Raw genomic sequence first — 15,153 nt, 5'->3', positions numbered from 1 at the left:
AGCAGCAAAAATTGGTCATCTGTGGTGGAGGAAGTGGTTTATTATTATTTAGTGAAAAGTACTTTTATAACTACCTCACATTCATAGAAGTATTTGGCAATGGTCAATTTGGCAATCCAGTTTGGCAGTTGGATTTTCAAACTAATTTATCTTGGAGTTTCTATAGCCATTGTGCTAATTATCTCATCTACATTCTCCCTTGTTTCTCAAATGTCCTACTTTTTCTACTTTTTCTACTTTCCCTCACCTAGACAGCTATCACTCATAACAAAGGTAAAAAAGAAAAAAAGTAGTTCAGGAAAACTAACCAACATATCAGCCAAATCCAACTTTGCATGTAGTATTCCATCCCTAAAGTCCTTGATGTCTGCAAAAAAAGGCAGGGAGATGCATTTCCTTTTTCTTCTTTGGAGCCAGGTTCATTATAATTGTATAACAATCAGTTTCAGAGGGTTTTTTTCATTTTTCTTTTCTTTTCTTTTCTTTTTTTGTTCTTCCCATTTTTTGTTGAAGTTCTTGTATATATTGTTTTCTTGGTTCTGTTTCACTTTGCTTTTGTGATCATATTCATAATTTCTTGCAGTGTAATAATATTTCATTACTTCCATGTGCCAAAATTTGTTTAGCCATTTTCAGTCAATGAGCATCTGCTTTCTTTCTTGTTCAGGACAAAAAGTGATGTTATTTGTGTGTATAGGATGTTTCTGCCTTTATAAAACCTCCTTGGGATATGTGCCTGTAAATGGGATATCAAAGGGCACAGATATTTTAGTCACTTAGTATAAATCTCAATGACTTTCCAGAATAGTTAGAGCCATTCATACCTCCAGCAACATTAACTAATCTAAGTTGTCATCTCTGTCAATTTACTGAGTATGAGGTGAACTTTGAGAGGTTTTCTCATTTTCATTTCTCTTATTTTTAGTGATTTGAAGCAGTCCTTTCTATAGTTCCTAATAATTTTCAGTTCTTCATTTGAGAACTGTTTGTTCATATCTTTTGTTCATCTATCCACTAGCAATCCACTGTCACTCTAAAATGTTAGCTTGTGTTTAGATCAATAGTGTGTTTTTGTTTCTTTGTTTTGTTTTGTTTTGTTTTTGGAGGGGGGAAGGCAGGGCAGTTGGAGTTAAATGACTTGCCCAAGGTTGCACAGCTAGTAAGTGTGTCAAGTGTCTGAGGTCAAATTTGAACTCGGGTCCTCCTGACTCCAGGGCTGGTGCTTTATTCACTGTGCCACCTACCTGCCCCTATAGTGTAGCTTTTAGTAGAAAATCATAAACTAATTAAAAATCAAATATATCAACAATCATATTATAATATATTCCATCAGGTCATTATAATTTTGAAAAAATATATTCTCCTAGGAGGAGAGAGAGAATTCTATAGAAATGCATTTCACTTTTCTTTGGAATAAAAACATAAGTGTTGTTTCCTTTTTTCCCCTTTTCATAAATTAAACTAGGATTATATTATAGAATCATAGCATTTTTATAGTTGCAAGGTGCCTTAGAGACCATCTAGAGCATTCTCCTCCTTTTACATGTGAGAATACTGAGACTCAAAGTGGTTAAATGATTTGTCCAAGGTTACATAAGTAGTAAGTAGTAGGAATAGGATTCAGATGCAGATTATCTGTACAAATCTATTGTTCTTTTTTTATTGAGCTTCCTTCTGTACAGTGGAAATGAAACCCAGCACATAAGCACCTCACTACTTTTCCAGTTTGTCATGAAATTTATAATACTTTGACTTAGGTTTTTTGGAGTAAGTCAGATTATATTCTTGTTGAAGTTTTAAGTAATATGAAGGCTTAAAGTCACCAAGGACCTGATATTTTAACAGTTTATTGATGATTATGCAGTCAACTTAATAGGGAATTAAAAGGAAGACCTGCAAAATCCCTGACTTTGGTAATATTGTCAAAATATATTTCAAGAGATATTTTATAATTTTTTTTCTTTAAAATTGCTTTAATTAGTAAAAATGTTTGCTTTTTCTTAAATAATTTTAAATATTTTACATATTTTTGTTTTTCTTTTTTGGAGGATTGGATAGCTTTAGTGAAAGCGGCTGCTGCTGCAGCAGCCAAGAACAAAACAGGGAGTAAGCCTCGAACCAGTGCAAACAGCAATAAAGATAAAGAAGAAAGAAAATGGTTTAAAATATCTTCAAAGAAGGAAGAAACATCAACCTCTACAGCCATACAAGAAGTTGAGAAAAAGGAAGAACTGCCAACATCAAGTGAAACTTTTGGTACAAAAGAATTCTCATGTTTACTCTTTCTTTGGTGGTAAATTCAAATTGTGTACTCTGTTCACCAAGAATTGTATACGACAAGGTGTTGCATTAGGCTATTTTTTCCCTAGACACCATGATTATCAACTCATATGGTTCTATTTGTCGATTTCCTGGTTGGGAGATATCTGCTGACCAAGTATATATCCTAAGTAACTTGTAGATCAGTGGTGTCAAACTCAAATAGAGGCTACTAAACTCTACATAAGAATCCCTGTGGCTGTATGTTGACATAGAACATCACATATTAACATGATCTGTATTATATTGTATTTTAACTTTGTTTGCTATTTCCTGATTACATTTTAATCAGGGATGTTGCTGGCCACATCGGGTACTGCAAACTTGACACCTCTATTATAGACTGTACTTTTCTTGGTAAATGCATAGCAATTCCTGTGGAAGGGGATATAAAAATTATTTTCTGGGAGGCCATCTGGTGTGGAGAGGCAGTTTTTCTCTGATTTTCTTGGCCAAGGAATCAATTTCTCAATAATATTTTATTAATAATATATAACATACTAATGATTATTTTTGCCATACTTTTGAAGCATATCAGTTTTGTGCTCTTTGTGCCAGCTTTTTTGGTTGCAAATTTTGGCTAGTCAAAGTAATTCATATAACCAAGATGATCTAAAATTAGGATTCTCTCTTTTCCTGCTTTTAGAATATGAGGAATGAATACTGGATTCAGGCATGTGCCATGTTCTGGTCAGTCTGGACAAGATTGGGTATACTATCAGAAAAGTCCAGATGCCTTTTGTTTTTACCTCCTCAAGAAATATGAAATTTATGTACAAAATGTTCTTTTTGTATTTTCATTAAAAATATGAGATGTTTGTGTGCTTTAATTTTAAATTTATTGATAAACTCATATATGTGTATTTCATTAATAGTAGGACTCCACGTAGAGACTGTTCCAAAGATGGTCTTTCCACAGCCAGAGAGCGCATTATCACACAAGAGAAAAAGTAATCAAGGCAACTCTTTTCAGGCAAAGAGAGCTCGTCTTAACAAGATTACTGGTAAACTGTGATGACTTTTTTTTTTTGGTTGGGTTTGGGAATGGAGGGAATTAAGGTTTTCTTGTATCTACCACTTATTTTTTCAGCAATAATTCATATATAATATTTTAAGCCATTTTTGTCTGGACAGGGCACTTATTTAATTGATGAAATCCAGTTCTACTGTGGCTCCTCCCCATCCCCCAAATATTTGTTAAACCCCTATGACTGCCATATTTTTCTTCTGTAAAATGAGAAAACTAGCACCTACCTCACAGGGATGTTGTGAGGGTCATAGAGGTTAAATTTTATAAAATGCGATATTCCCAATCAACTCAGAAGTAAGAATAATTTTCAGTGTAAGAAATGTATTACTTTTCCTGTAGACCTATGTGGACTTTTTTTTGTGATTTTTTTCTGAGAGATGTGAATTTTTTAATGAAATTATTCATTCTTCAGTCTAGTAGATTTTTAAGATGCTATCACATCTCATTGGAAAAATAAAATTTTGTTTCTAAATAATTATTTTGTCAGCTCTTTAGATAAGTCTGTTAATATTTATTCTTTACTTAATGAAATAATGTACAGTAATTCCCCCCGGTGTAGAAGTTTATTTCATTACCATTTCCAGTTAATAAATGGAATAACAACATTACTGTTTTGGAAAGGCTCTAAATCTGCTTTAGAACTCTTAAAAAATAATTTTGCTGAATATAAATATTTTATTTTTAATAATTGTAGGCCACTAATCTTATTTCAAAGATTAGAGAGGTTTTTGTTATCTAAAATTTAAATATTTTTTTTTGTTTTTAATTAAAACATTTGATTTCACTTAATAGAATTCTTGACTTGCTGTTGGAGGGTAAAACTGTTGTATATGGTCATAGCCTTCATGAGGTTACACTGATCCATATTTCTCATAAATGTCTTAATGCATCATTATAAACAGGCTCATATAAAGTTGTGAAATCCCATTGTGACACTGTTCAGCCATTTACCAATTCATAAAATATTTATGTGAAGCTAATTGTCCATAATAATGCTTTTTTTTTTACTAGAAATGATATTTTTCTGGAACCATTTAATAGATATTAGTAAGAGTAAGCTCCTGGAGATCAGGAATTATTTCATTCTTTTATTTGTATCAAATACTTAGCACAGTACCTGTCACAGAGTAGGTGCTTAATAAATGCTTTTAATTGATTTATGCTAAATGTCACACGATTCAAGTTGTTTAATCCAGTAATTAATATTGCCAGAGGTTTTTATGAAGGTGTAACTCTATTAGACAGTGTGCTATTTTGTAGTTGAAATTAGTCTTTAGAGTAGCATTTATACAGTGCTTTAATATTTAATAATAGCTTTACAAATATTATCTCCTATGCTCATTTTACAGATGTGGAATCTGAGGGAAATAGTGATTTTTTCCTTTTTTTTTTTTACTTGCCAGTGTCACACAGCTAGTAACTGTCTGAGGCAAGATTTGAACTCAGATCTTCCTGACTACAGGTCCAGTGCTCTATTCACTGAGCCACCAGGAGTAATTAAAGTGAAAAGTAGAATCTACTAGTAAACTTCTTTGTAACATTCATTTAGTAATTTTTCAATTGATTCATAAAAATGGAAATGTTGAAAACTTTAATTTTATGCTTTGTTTGTTCTCTCTTGTGCCCCTCCCCGCCGCGTTCCTTCTCCCCACCCCCCTTCTCCTTCTTTGGTACTCAGGGAGGAACTTTTTTCTTTCTCTTTTCTTAAAAGATAACTGTATCCTTTCCTTTTATTTCTTAACAGTAGAAACACTAGTGGCTTTGAAGAGAGCCACATCCTTACTCTATTAGGGAATATGGTGACACTTTAAGACCCCATCCTTTGTTAGAATTTATAACATTGTGTAACATTCTATGGCAAGAGTGGAACAGAATTGTTCTAACTTACGTGATTTAAAGAGAAACAGCTCTGCTGCAGGAGCAAGATTTGGAGAAGATGGAATTGCTGTACTCTTGAGATATATGCCCCAGTTATCTGACATCATATTTTTTTATCCTGATTACTTGGTTTTGATGATTCAGTATACCTTCTAGTACCTTACTGGGAATTCATGACAAATAGACTGAGATAATAGTGTAATGACAACTTATCTCATAAGGATATATTAACTGTAAATGACCTTGACATCACAGTAGTGAGGTAAAAGAGAGGCCTTTTGCAGCGTGCCTCCCAAGAGGACACATGGATGGTTCCTTAGTAACGGCCTCTGTTTATTGTAAGAGAGACGTGAAGCTATTGTGGTGCAACTTCTTCAGTGTCTCTTGGGAACTTTGAGTGGATCAGTAAACCCTTAGCAGCAGCAACAGCAGCAGCAGAGAAGCATGAGATATAATACACTATCAGAATAATATGAGCACTTGACCAGATTCCTCTCTTTCTTCAGAAGATTGATCTCTTTAACAGTTCTTCTCATGTAGATGCATATATTCATATCCTCATGTTAGAACAGTTCTGTGTATAAAAGAAACATATATTTAATGTCTATGGCCTTGGTTGGACTACTAAATTGCCTATACTCATATAAATTTTATTTATAATTGATGAGAAGCAGTGGCAAATACAAGTACCATGCAATAGTGTTTTCGTTTTTGAATATGATATGTTTGAAGTCTACCATGTGCACTGTTGGACATTGGGAATCTGACTGTGTTCATAGCAGCAGGTCTCTTCTCTGAATCATTTCCTTTCCCACTTCCTATTCATTCTTCTTTGAAACCAGAAGCAGCCAAGTGGATCATTCTCAGAGTGATATTAATTCACATGCTCCTTTCCACATATTCACCATAATTCTGACCCCCTTTTTACAGCAAAGGTTCTTAGTCTTTTTTGTATTATAGTCGCTTTTGATACTCTGGTGAATCCTGTGCACCCCTTTTCAGAATAATGTTTTTAAATGCATAATATAAAATATATGGATCATAAAAGAAACCAGTTATATTGAAAAACAGTTATCAAAGTATTTTAAAAAACAAATTCATGTACCTCAGGTTAAGAAGCTGCTATAAAGAGATTAGAGTATGAGTAGGGTTTAAAAATATCGTTCTGTATTTTAATTCAGCTAATAGGCATGAGCCTGTAACTACATTTTTTAACACCTTTTTGACACAGTTCACTACCATTGCATATAGATCACAACTTGTTATAAGTCATAGTATCTGTTATATGCATAATGTTTAAAAATTAATTTATAAAGTCACCTTAAAGATACAGTGGAAAGTCTGCAATCTGTTTTCTGGGGCCAAGTAATTCATAAATTGTATTTTTATAGATAAATATATGAATAGTTAAGGAAATAGGAAAACACATAGCAGCATTTGTCATGTACATCCTGTTCCTAAAACTTCATTTAGTAATAAGGCTGGATAATACTTTAAAAAATGCCCAAGGCTACTGCTAGTAATTTGTCATTAGCTTGTGACAGTTTTTCTCCTGCTTTAATGGGACTTATTTCACAAGTTCAGTTAAAGGACATAGAATCATAGCTTTAGGACTGGAAGAGACCTTAGACTTCAGTTAAATGAACTCAGCATTTTGCAGAAGAGGAAACTGAGGCCCAGAGAGGTTAATAGGCCACCTGCCCTGTTGCCTGACATAGGTAACAAGCAGCAGATCCAGGTCTTGAACCCAGGTACTAGACTCCATAACCACTAATATCGTGTTGAAAAGTTCTCCCCAGTCCTGAAAAAGGTGCAAAGGCTTAGGATTGTAGAAGAAATTAAGTGCTTTGAAATCTCAGGATGAAAAACAATGGAACAGTTTTAAAATTGTATCATTTTATTCTACCCCTTTCCTAATTCCATGCTCATAGTTACAGAGGGTAGCTAGAAATATTTTAGCTTGGAAAATTTGTAGATTGGTGGAGTAGGATTTTTGATATGTACACAGACATATACATACATGCATACATGTACACTTATGTGCGTGTGTGTGTATCTTTTTCCAACATAGGGTTATACATTTAGAGTTAGAAAAGGATTTTAGAGGCCACTGCATCCAACCTCCTAAATACAACAACATTACGTATATATTCAGGGACAGTATATATACACATATGCTAAGTACATAGAGTTTCCTGACAGATAAACAAATTTCAGGAAATGATTAATGCTAACCTCTGTATCTACCTTCTTCTTGGAGGAACAAACATTGACAAGATGTAACTGATATTCCAAAATTAATTTATTTCTTCCCAGTTAGTACTTACTAACCTGTTCTTCAAGAGGGATGTACCATTGTTACTGAAACAATTTTTTAAGAATCAAGAATTATCAGATGACATAAGAATTAGTTAACCACAGATAAACATTGGGCTACTTTTCAGTGTAATAGTAACTGTATTCTCTCTTCAGGTACCCATTTGTTTTCTTATTCTTCCTTTGTCTCCAGTTTACATGAACTTTGTCTTGGGTTATGTGGTGTTCATGTAGTCTTATGATCCTTTCATTGTTGTGTAGGAGTCTCTGGCCACAGCTAACTTCTAATATCAAAGGTTGATTTGTTGAATTTTTAAGTAACTTTTTAATAAATTGTCTACTTTTTCTTTGTATTAAGTGGTTTTATTTTTCCTTCACAAGTCCTTAAAATGAAATCCCTCTTTTAAATGACTGCAATATCTGAATGCTGTAATTTCATATTTTATGGTAGAGATTATGTAAATTTCCACTGAAAACTGTTGCAGTACCTTACTGGCTTTTCATTTTATAGTTTCTCAGGATTTACCCACATGGTTTTAATATTGTATTTATTTTTGCTGCATATTACAGTAGTCTCTTTTCCTTGGATACCTCTTAAAGATTGCTAAAGCCAAATTTATTTGCTATCTAGTCCTCCCAGCTAGACCTTCCAGCATGTTGTATAACAGATTGAGTGTTTAAAAAACAAAAACAAACAACGTGTTTATGTTCGGACTAGGTAGCCTCCAGTGTTTCTTCTAATTCTGAGATTGCGTGTGTCACTGTAATTCTATAAATTCAAAATAATTGTCCCATTAGAACTAGAGATGTAAGATATGTAACTAGGTGGCTTTTCCCCACAAGCAAGGAATTAGAGATTTCCTAATCATTTTACTTTTAATTTTCAATGATTCTTTGATTTTCAGTAATACCAGGTAGAGAAAAGTGAAATGAAAGTGATTGTTAGTGATATTCCATGTTGATTGTCTTAGTGTAGCATGCCAATAGATATCTAAAAGCTGTATTAATATATGACATTAGGACTGGATTTGAAATGAGAATTGTTTATTTCCCTGTGTGAAATGGAAATAAGAAAATTAGATATTTTGACATAATCTTAGGCATGGGAAAATTAAGTAGATTATTCTGTAGAATGTTTTCAGTATCAAATGCTAAACGACAGAATATTTTCATTACAGAGCCATTGCTCTATGAGAGTTCTGTTTCCTTGAGCCTTTTAAATTTGTTGTTGTTCCCGATTGCTAGACATTTAGCTAGTTAATAGTGCTGGCATTTTTAGTGCCAGTGAGAGAAGCTGAAGCTTTGATATTATTTGATTCTTGGGTGAGCTGATGAAATGTAATTTATATAGCAAAGTTATTGGAAATAAAAGTGACATTTATATAAAATGACTTAACATTGCCTTGTCCTAATCCATGTTTTATGTGTTTTGGGCATATTTTCTTACAACATATTATGAATATTTCTAACTATTTAATCCTGAAGGATGATGGCAGTAATTGTTGTGTAGCTGAACAGTGGTTTCTTCATACTGCTTAGGAAGAGTTATAATTGGCTCACTCTGAAATGGCACTCCAAACTTTGATGATCTTAGAGATACAGTGTGGTTTCAACTAGGGACTGGGATATTCTCTCTGAATTGGACAACACAAAAGTTGTCTGCTTTGGAAAGATACCCTGAACTATACTTTCAGTTGGTCATTTAAGACAGGATTTTGAAGTTTAGTAAACTTCGTCTTCTAGATGACACAGTCTAGATTCAGAGTTGAGAACTGGTGGCATACTTAGGGAAAAAAATAGATAGTTATATAGTTCATCTTTTGAATTGGAAATGAGAGTTATAGATCTTAGTTACCATTTTTAATTGGTAAGGACTGATAGCTCCTGGAAAGGATTTAGAGAGCTAGTGTGATGTTAGGGTTAAAGCACTGGACTTGGAGTCAGGAAGATCTGAAACTTGCAATCTGTGTGATCCTAGGCAAGTTACTCAGCCATTCTGTTATCTCAGTTTACTTATATGTAAAATAACAGGGTTAGATTCAGTGGCACATAAGGTCTTCTTCCAGCTGAAAATCTAAGATCCAATATTGAAAGAAGTATGATATATGTGGGAAGTTAGAATTAATCATTCTTAGGAGATGCATGCCAAAGGAGTCTAGGAAAAGGACTGTGGTGAGGTAAGCAAAGTGAATTAGAGAATCAAGGCCAGTTTTCAGCCAAATAGAAAGGTCGCTTCCTTTCTGTGGGCATTTCAAGGAATTTTTTTTTCCTTTTCATTAACTCAATAATGGAGGTGATCTCCAAAGCACCTTACCATTTCACAGTTTTGTGACTGAGCTTTTGATTCTAGTTCTGTCAATTCTCTTATTTTATTTTGTTTACAAACAGCCTATGATGATGTTACAAAACTAAAAATTGGCGAAAAAATTGTAAATTGTTTGTGAACATTGAGTATTAGAAAGTTTTCTTATGGGACATATTTTCTTCCAGAGGGTTTTATCAAGAAGAAAAAAAGAGAGAAAGAAAATAGTGCAAATAGTATGTAATCCTTCAAATTCTCTCTATTTCATTTCTCCTAACCAACAGTCAAAAGTGCCTGTGTTGGTGATAATTAAGCTTTTCAGGTTGTTCCTTCTTAAAATTTGTCAAAATCTACTGCTTCATACCTGGTATAAAGTATAGGGAAAGGAAAGGACTGTATCTGGACTTAAAATATAATAAATTGGGTGAAAGTTAACACTTTTCTAATGAACCATTTCTGTGCAATTTTTCTTAAGGTTTGTTGGCATCCAAAGCTGTTGGGGTGGATGGTGCTGAAAAAAAAGAAGACTGCTGCAGTGAAACGGCTCCAATGCTGGAGCAGGTATGAAATGGTAGCCTTTGATTTTTTGCCAGGTTCCTACTGGAGTGAGGCATGGAGATAATAGTGTCCACGTAATTGAAATTGCCCTTTCATTCAGAAACAGGAATAGGAAACATTGTTTGAAGACATTTCTTTCTCTGCCTTACCCAAGGTATAAAAGTAAACTACAAAAGTAATTTCAATTTTCATTAGACTGACATTAAAAATCACTGTCTCCAAAGAATTGAAAGCCCAGGAGTCAGGCATCCCAGGGTATAATTTTTTAGCTGGAACCATACCTCTCACTGGCTTAGAAAAGGACCCCTCCACAAATACTTTTAATTTGTGAATTAAACAGGGTTGTGGACAACTAATAAAACTTCTTTTGAAAGAAGTTTCTTTTCTATTGTAAGAATTGATGTTAGACTGTGTATGTTTTATGAACTGTTCAATGAGCCATACAATTTTGCTAGGATGTATATTTTAGTAAATACAAAAAAGTTAAGATAGTATTAAGGGTCTTGACTTAACGCTGACCAATTGAGAATTTTTAAATTAAGGTTGCTAGATTTTGCCTTGGTTCCCTTCAAACTCCCACAATTCCTGTACATAATGAACTGTGCATGCTTTTACATACTCTTAAGGGCTTAATTTCCTAGGCACAGTAAGATTACCAGGACACAGTAATAGCCATAACTCTGAATTTCCTTGGTTCTGCTGTTTTAAAATCTGAGCCTTAATGTAATTTTAATATAGCTTATTTGTATTCATTTAATTTTCTTTATTAGTAGCTTAATAAGGAATATTTTAAAAGGAGTAGCAATTTCCCTTAATAGATACACACTTTAAAAGACAGCCCAACTTTAATTGACATCTTACTGGGTTTTTCAGGGTTTTTAAACATAATTTGATGAGGTTGCATTGTTTTGGTGCCTCCGTTGATACTGTATTGAATCAGTGGTCTTTCAAACTGATTGTTATTTTATGGTCTCTTACTAATTTTCTATAGCTACCACAACGGTTAATTCTTTGCCGTTATGATGTCAGTATATCAACCAAATTTTGTGTGATATTTTTACTGTGTTATGATATTTAACATCCCAGATTTTAAATTACTGTGTATTTTTTATCACTGTTTATACTATTCTCAGTATGCAATAAATCAGGGACATGGTTAGTAAAAACATTTCTGGAGGATTCATTACAATGTCAATCTTTTATTATGCAGAACCCCATTGAGGTGAATGTGATTGTACAGATTACCTACACTGTTTATGTTTTAAGATTTAGTGCTGAAAGCAGTGCACATTCCATAGACAAGCTACATAAAGTAGCTTTTAGACTAACTCGGCTGTTTACATTTTTATTGTTTACAAAGTAATCTGGGAGGCCTTGCAAGTTTTGTAACAAGGATGCTCACTTAATTTAACAAAAATTTAAGTTAGATTAGCTTCTTTTAAAAGCATCTAAAAAAGTGGTCAGGCTGTTTTCCCCTTTTCTTTATCCAGAGTGATTTAAATGGGAAAATGTTTCATTTAAACTCATGTAACTTTTATCCCAAGTGCCACCCCTAGTGGAAATTAAAATAGCCGAGTTATAAAACCCTTAAAATATGAATTTTTATCAGAATAGCTGATAGGCCTAAAGTAAATAGGCATTATCAACTGCCTCACTTGTACAGGTGGCTAAGGTGTAATGAAGAGTTCTTCAAAATATGTGAATCAAGACACAGTAGAGATTCGTAGGCCAACAGCTGAAAAACTGTTTTAATGAATTCTATTTTATTTATATTAATTTTTTTTTACAATCCATTGTCTTGAACCCTAAACCTCAGATCATTAGTTACAGATATTATAGTTTATTTAACTGTACTAGGGATATGTCGTGTTATATTTACTTTTGAACAAAATCTGCATTAGATGAATAACAATTAAGTAAGGTTTTATAATGTTAATTTGTCCTTGTTAGAGCTTAAGCACCTTATCAAAATATTAATTTAAGTTTTCAAATCTTGTTTTAAATAACTTTGTAACTTGAGAGTACTGGATGCTGTAGTAATGTCTTTCACATATGTGAAGATGAACAATAAAATTGTTTATTTACAAGCTATGGCTCTAATTAATTTTCTGGCAATACCTTCTATAATCAGCATAGGGATTCTCTCCAATTTATGGACTATTTACTTAAATGACTAGCTTGCACTTATAATCCACATCTATAATGAGCTGATTCAATGATAAAGCTGGTGACAACTGAATGGGATACTTTGCAACGGACCTTTAATGTGTTATATCCAGCATGCCATTAGAACACTCAAAGATGCCCCTCTAAATACATAAAATACTTGCCTGCATATATTTACACTGAAACTTGGAGCTCTTGTGTTTCACTAGAAAAGGAAAATTATTCTATCCTCAAATCGTGACCTTCCAAAGTTCCGAGGTCTGCAGACCTGATGATCATCCCTCACAACTAGTCATGGGAATGAGAGACCGATTGGGAAGAAGCTGTGGTTCATAATCCTAATAGTTGGGCTGTTACAGAAGCCTGTGTTGGTAAAAATAAGTAAATGCATAGCACTATGATTATAAATCACAATAGGAATATAGGCACATCAGATTTGTAAAAATAATAATTACATTCCAATACTATAGAGTCTACCCAGATCCATTAGATTCCATCCTATTTTCAATATGGATGCAGATTATCCAGCATGGAGGACATACTGCAGACAAAAGTAATTAAATACTATATCTGAAAAATCAGAAAATATAAACCTCTTTTTATTTACCACAAACATACAATAGGATGAAGGGGAAAACAGTGTTCTACAAAATGTGATGTATTTTATTTTCAGATACGAAATTTTAAACTTACATTTTATATCTTTTTTGTGTGTTTGGGTTTTTTTTTTTTGTCTTTTTTAGTTAGTCCATTAACTCTACATTGCTGGTAGCTCTGATTTCATAATGCCTTTTGCTTGTGAAACTGGCTTCCAACACTAAAATGGGTTAAAGACAGTGTGCTCAGTCTATTAATTTGATCATCGTTTTCTGTGTTGAGATCTTTCCTTAAAGGGAACCTGTCAGACCCTCCAGATCCCAAAATTCAGCCTAGATTAAGTGATTTTTGAAATGACATCCTCTAATTAAAAATCAAAATTCACTACTCTTGCTGTGAAACAGAAAAATAAATCCTACTGTTTACTTATATGCCCAAGGGCATTGACAGTTGTACTTATCCAAGTGAATAAAAATATTGTATTAAATTTAAAAGAAAAATCTCATCAAACTATGAGGTGACAATATTTTAAAGCTTTGAGGGCATTATAAATAATAGTAATTTGATGGGAAAAAATGTAGATCCAAAATTGACAGTATCCCTTTAAAGATGGCCTTTTCAACTTTAAAAAAATGTGGGGTTCTTTTTGGTTTTTCATTTGTACTAGAGAGATGTTATGTGTTGCTTAACAATGTTTTTTTGGATACTAAAGTTGCTTAACAATCAAAGTAGAAAACAAGAACAACAGTGAAGAAACCGAAATAAAAATATCAATTTTTTATTATTTATTCAGGAGATTTCACCTAAACCTCAAAGTCAGAAAAAAAATGAAGCTGACATTAGCAGTTCTGCCAACACTCAGAAACCTGCACTGTTATCCTCAACTTTGTCTTCAGGGAAGGCTCGCAGCAAGAAATGCAAACATGAATCTGGAGATTCTTCTGGGTGTATTAAACCCCCTAAATCGCCACTTTCCCCAGAGTTAATACAAGTCGAGGATTTGACGATTGTATCTCAGCTTCCTTCTTCAGTGATTAATAAAACTAGTGAGCACAGATTTTTTAAAAATTAGTTACTTATCCTATAAGCAACATAATTTTGATTGTAGTTTTTAATATTGCTTTTTATGAGGTTGCTCTTTAAAAATTCAGTCTTAATGGGAATGCTAGAGAAGTTTAAATTTATTTTAGATGTAAAACTGCTTATGTTTCTGACTTATTTATGGTACAGAGACTATTATGGTGGTTGAGAAATCATGTCATTCAGTGACATAAATTTCATCCTAATTCGAATCTCCATAGCTAATAATGTAAACACTTTCAAATGCCTGATTTATTTAAATTCGAGAGAGAGAGAGGGAGACAGAAACAGACTCATCATTGAAGTCTATGGTGAATCTTTTTTTATATTACCCAGAAATTCTACCTTACACACACTAATGTACAACAGTCTTCACCCCCAAAACACATGCATGCACACACATATGCATGCACACACACGCACAAGCACACCTTCCTTTGGCCCTCCCATGCCCTCCAAAATAAAAAAAAAAAATCAAAAAACTGCTATTTTTTCCATATCCATGAACTTCCACTTACCTCACTGGTAGGAAAAGGAAGGAGCCTCCTTGATAAAACTGAAAAAATAAACATCTTAGTGGGCTATTGCTAATCTTTTAATGAGTTAGAACAGTATTTTTTTTTAAAAGGTTCCTTATAGCAGTGGTGTCAAATTCAAACAGAAATGGATCCCTGCAGGCCACAGAAAACCACAGGTTAACATTATCTATGTTGTATTTTTATTTATTTTGTTAAATCTTTCTCAATTATATTTTAATATAGTTGAGGTTGCACTTTGGAGTTTTGCAGGCCACATGTAGTTTGACACCTCTGCCTTACAGCATAGTTCACAGTCCACAGAAGTTGTGCCCCTCATGGGTTTCTTGTGTTTTCTTAATAGATCATAAAATCCATGTATATATCTAGAT

At 33.3% G+C, this 15,153-nt stretch overlaps 1 protein-coding gene across 3 annotated transcripts in view; it reads left to right on the top strand.

Annotated features, from left to right (window-relative positions):
• The window catches only part of PHF20L1 (PHD finger protein 20 like 1), a 125,468-nt gene that overhangs the window by 43,551 nt on the left and 66,764 nt on the right, over positions 1-15,153 (top strand). For all 3 annotated transcript variants that reach the window (XM_036754040.1, XM_036754047.1, XM_036754054.1), the window contains 4 exons: positions 2,049-2,256; positions 3,198-3,323; positions 10,321-10,406; positions 13,960-14,212. In XM_036754040.1, coding sequence (XP_036609935.1) covers positions 2,049-2,256; positions 3,198-3,323; positions 10,321-10,406; positions 13,960-14,212 — 673 coding nt within the window. The remainder of the gene's footprint in view (positions 1-2,048; positions 2,257-3,197; positions 3,324-10,320; positions 10,407-13,959; positions 14,213-15,153) is intronic.

The sequence above is a fragment of the Trichosurus vulpecula genome, chromosome 1, assembly GCF_011100635.1.
Source record: "Trichosurus vulpecula isolate mTriVul1 chromosome 1, mTriVul1.pri, whole genome shotgun sequence".
Taxonomy (NCBI): domain Eukaryota; kingdom Metazoa; phylum Chordata; class Mammalia; order Diprotodontia; family Phalangeridae; genus Trichosurus; species Trichosurus vulpecula.
Note: the sequence above shows the minus strand (reverse complement) of the source record. Positions and strands in the feature narration are given on the sequence as shown.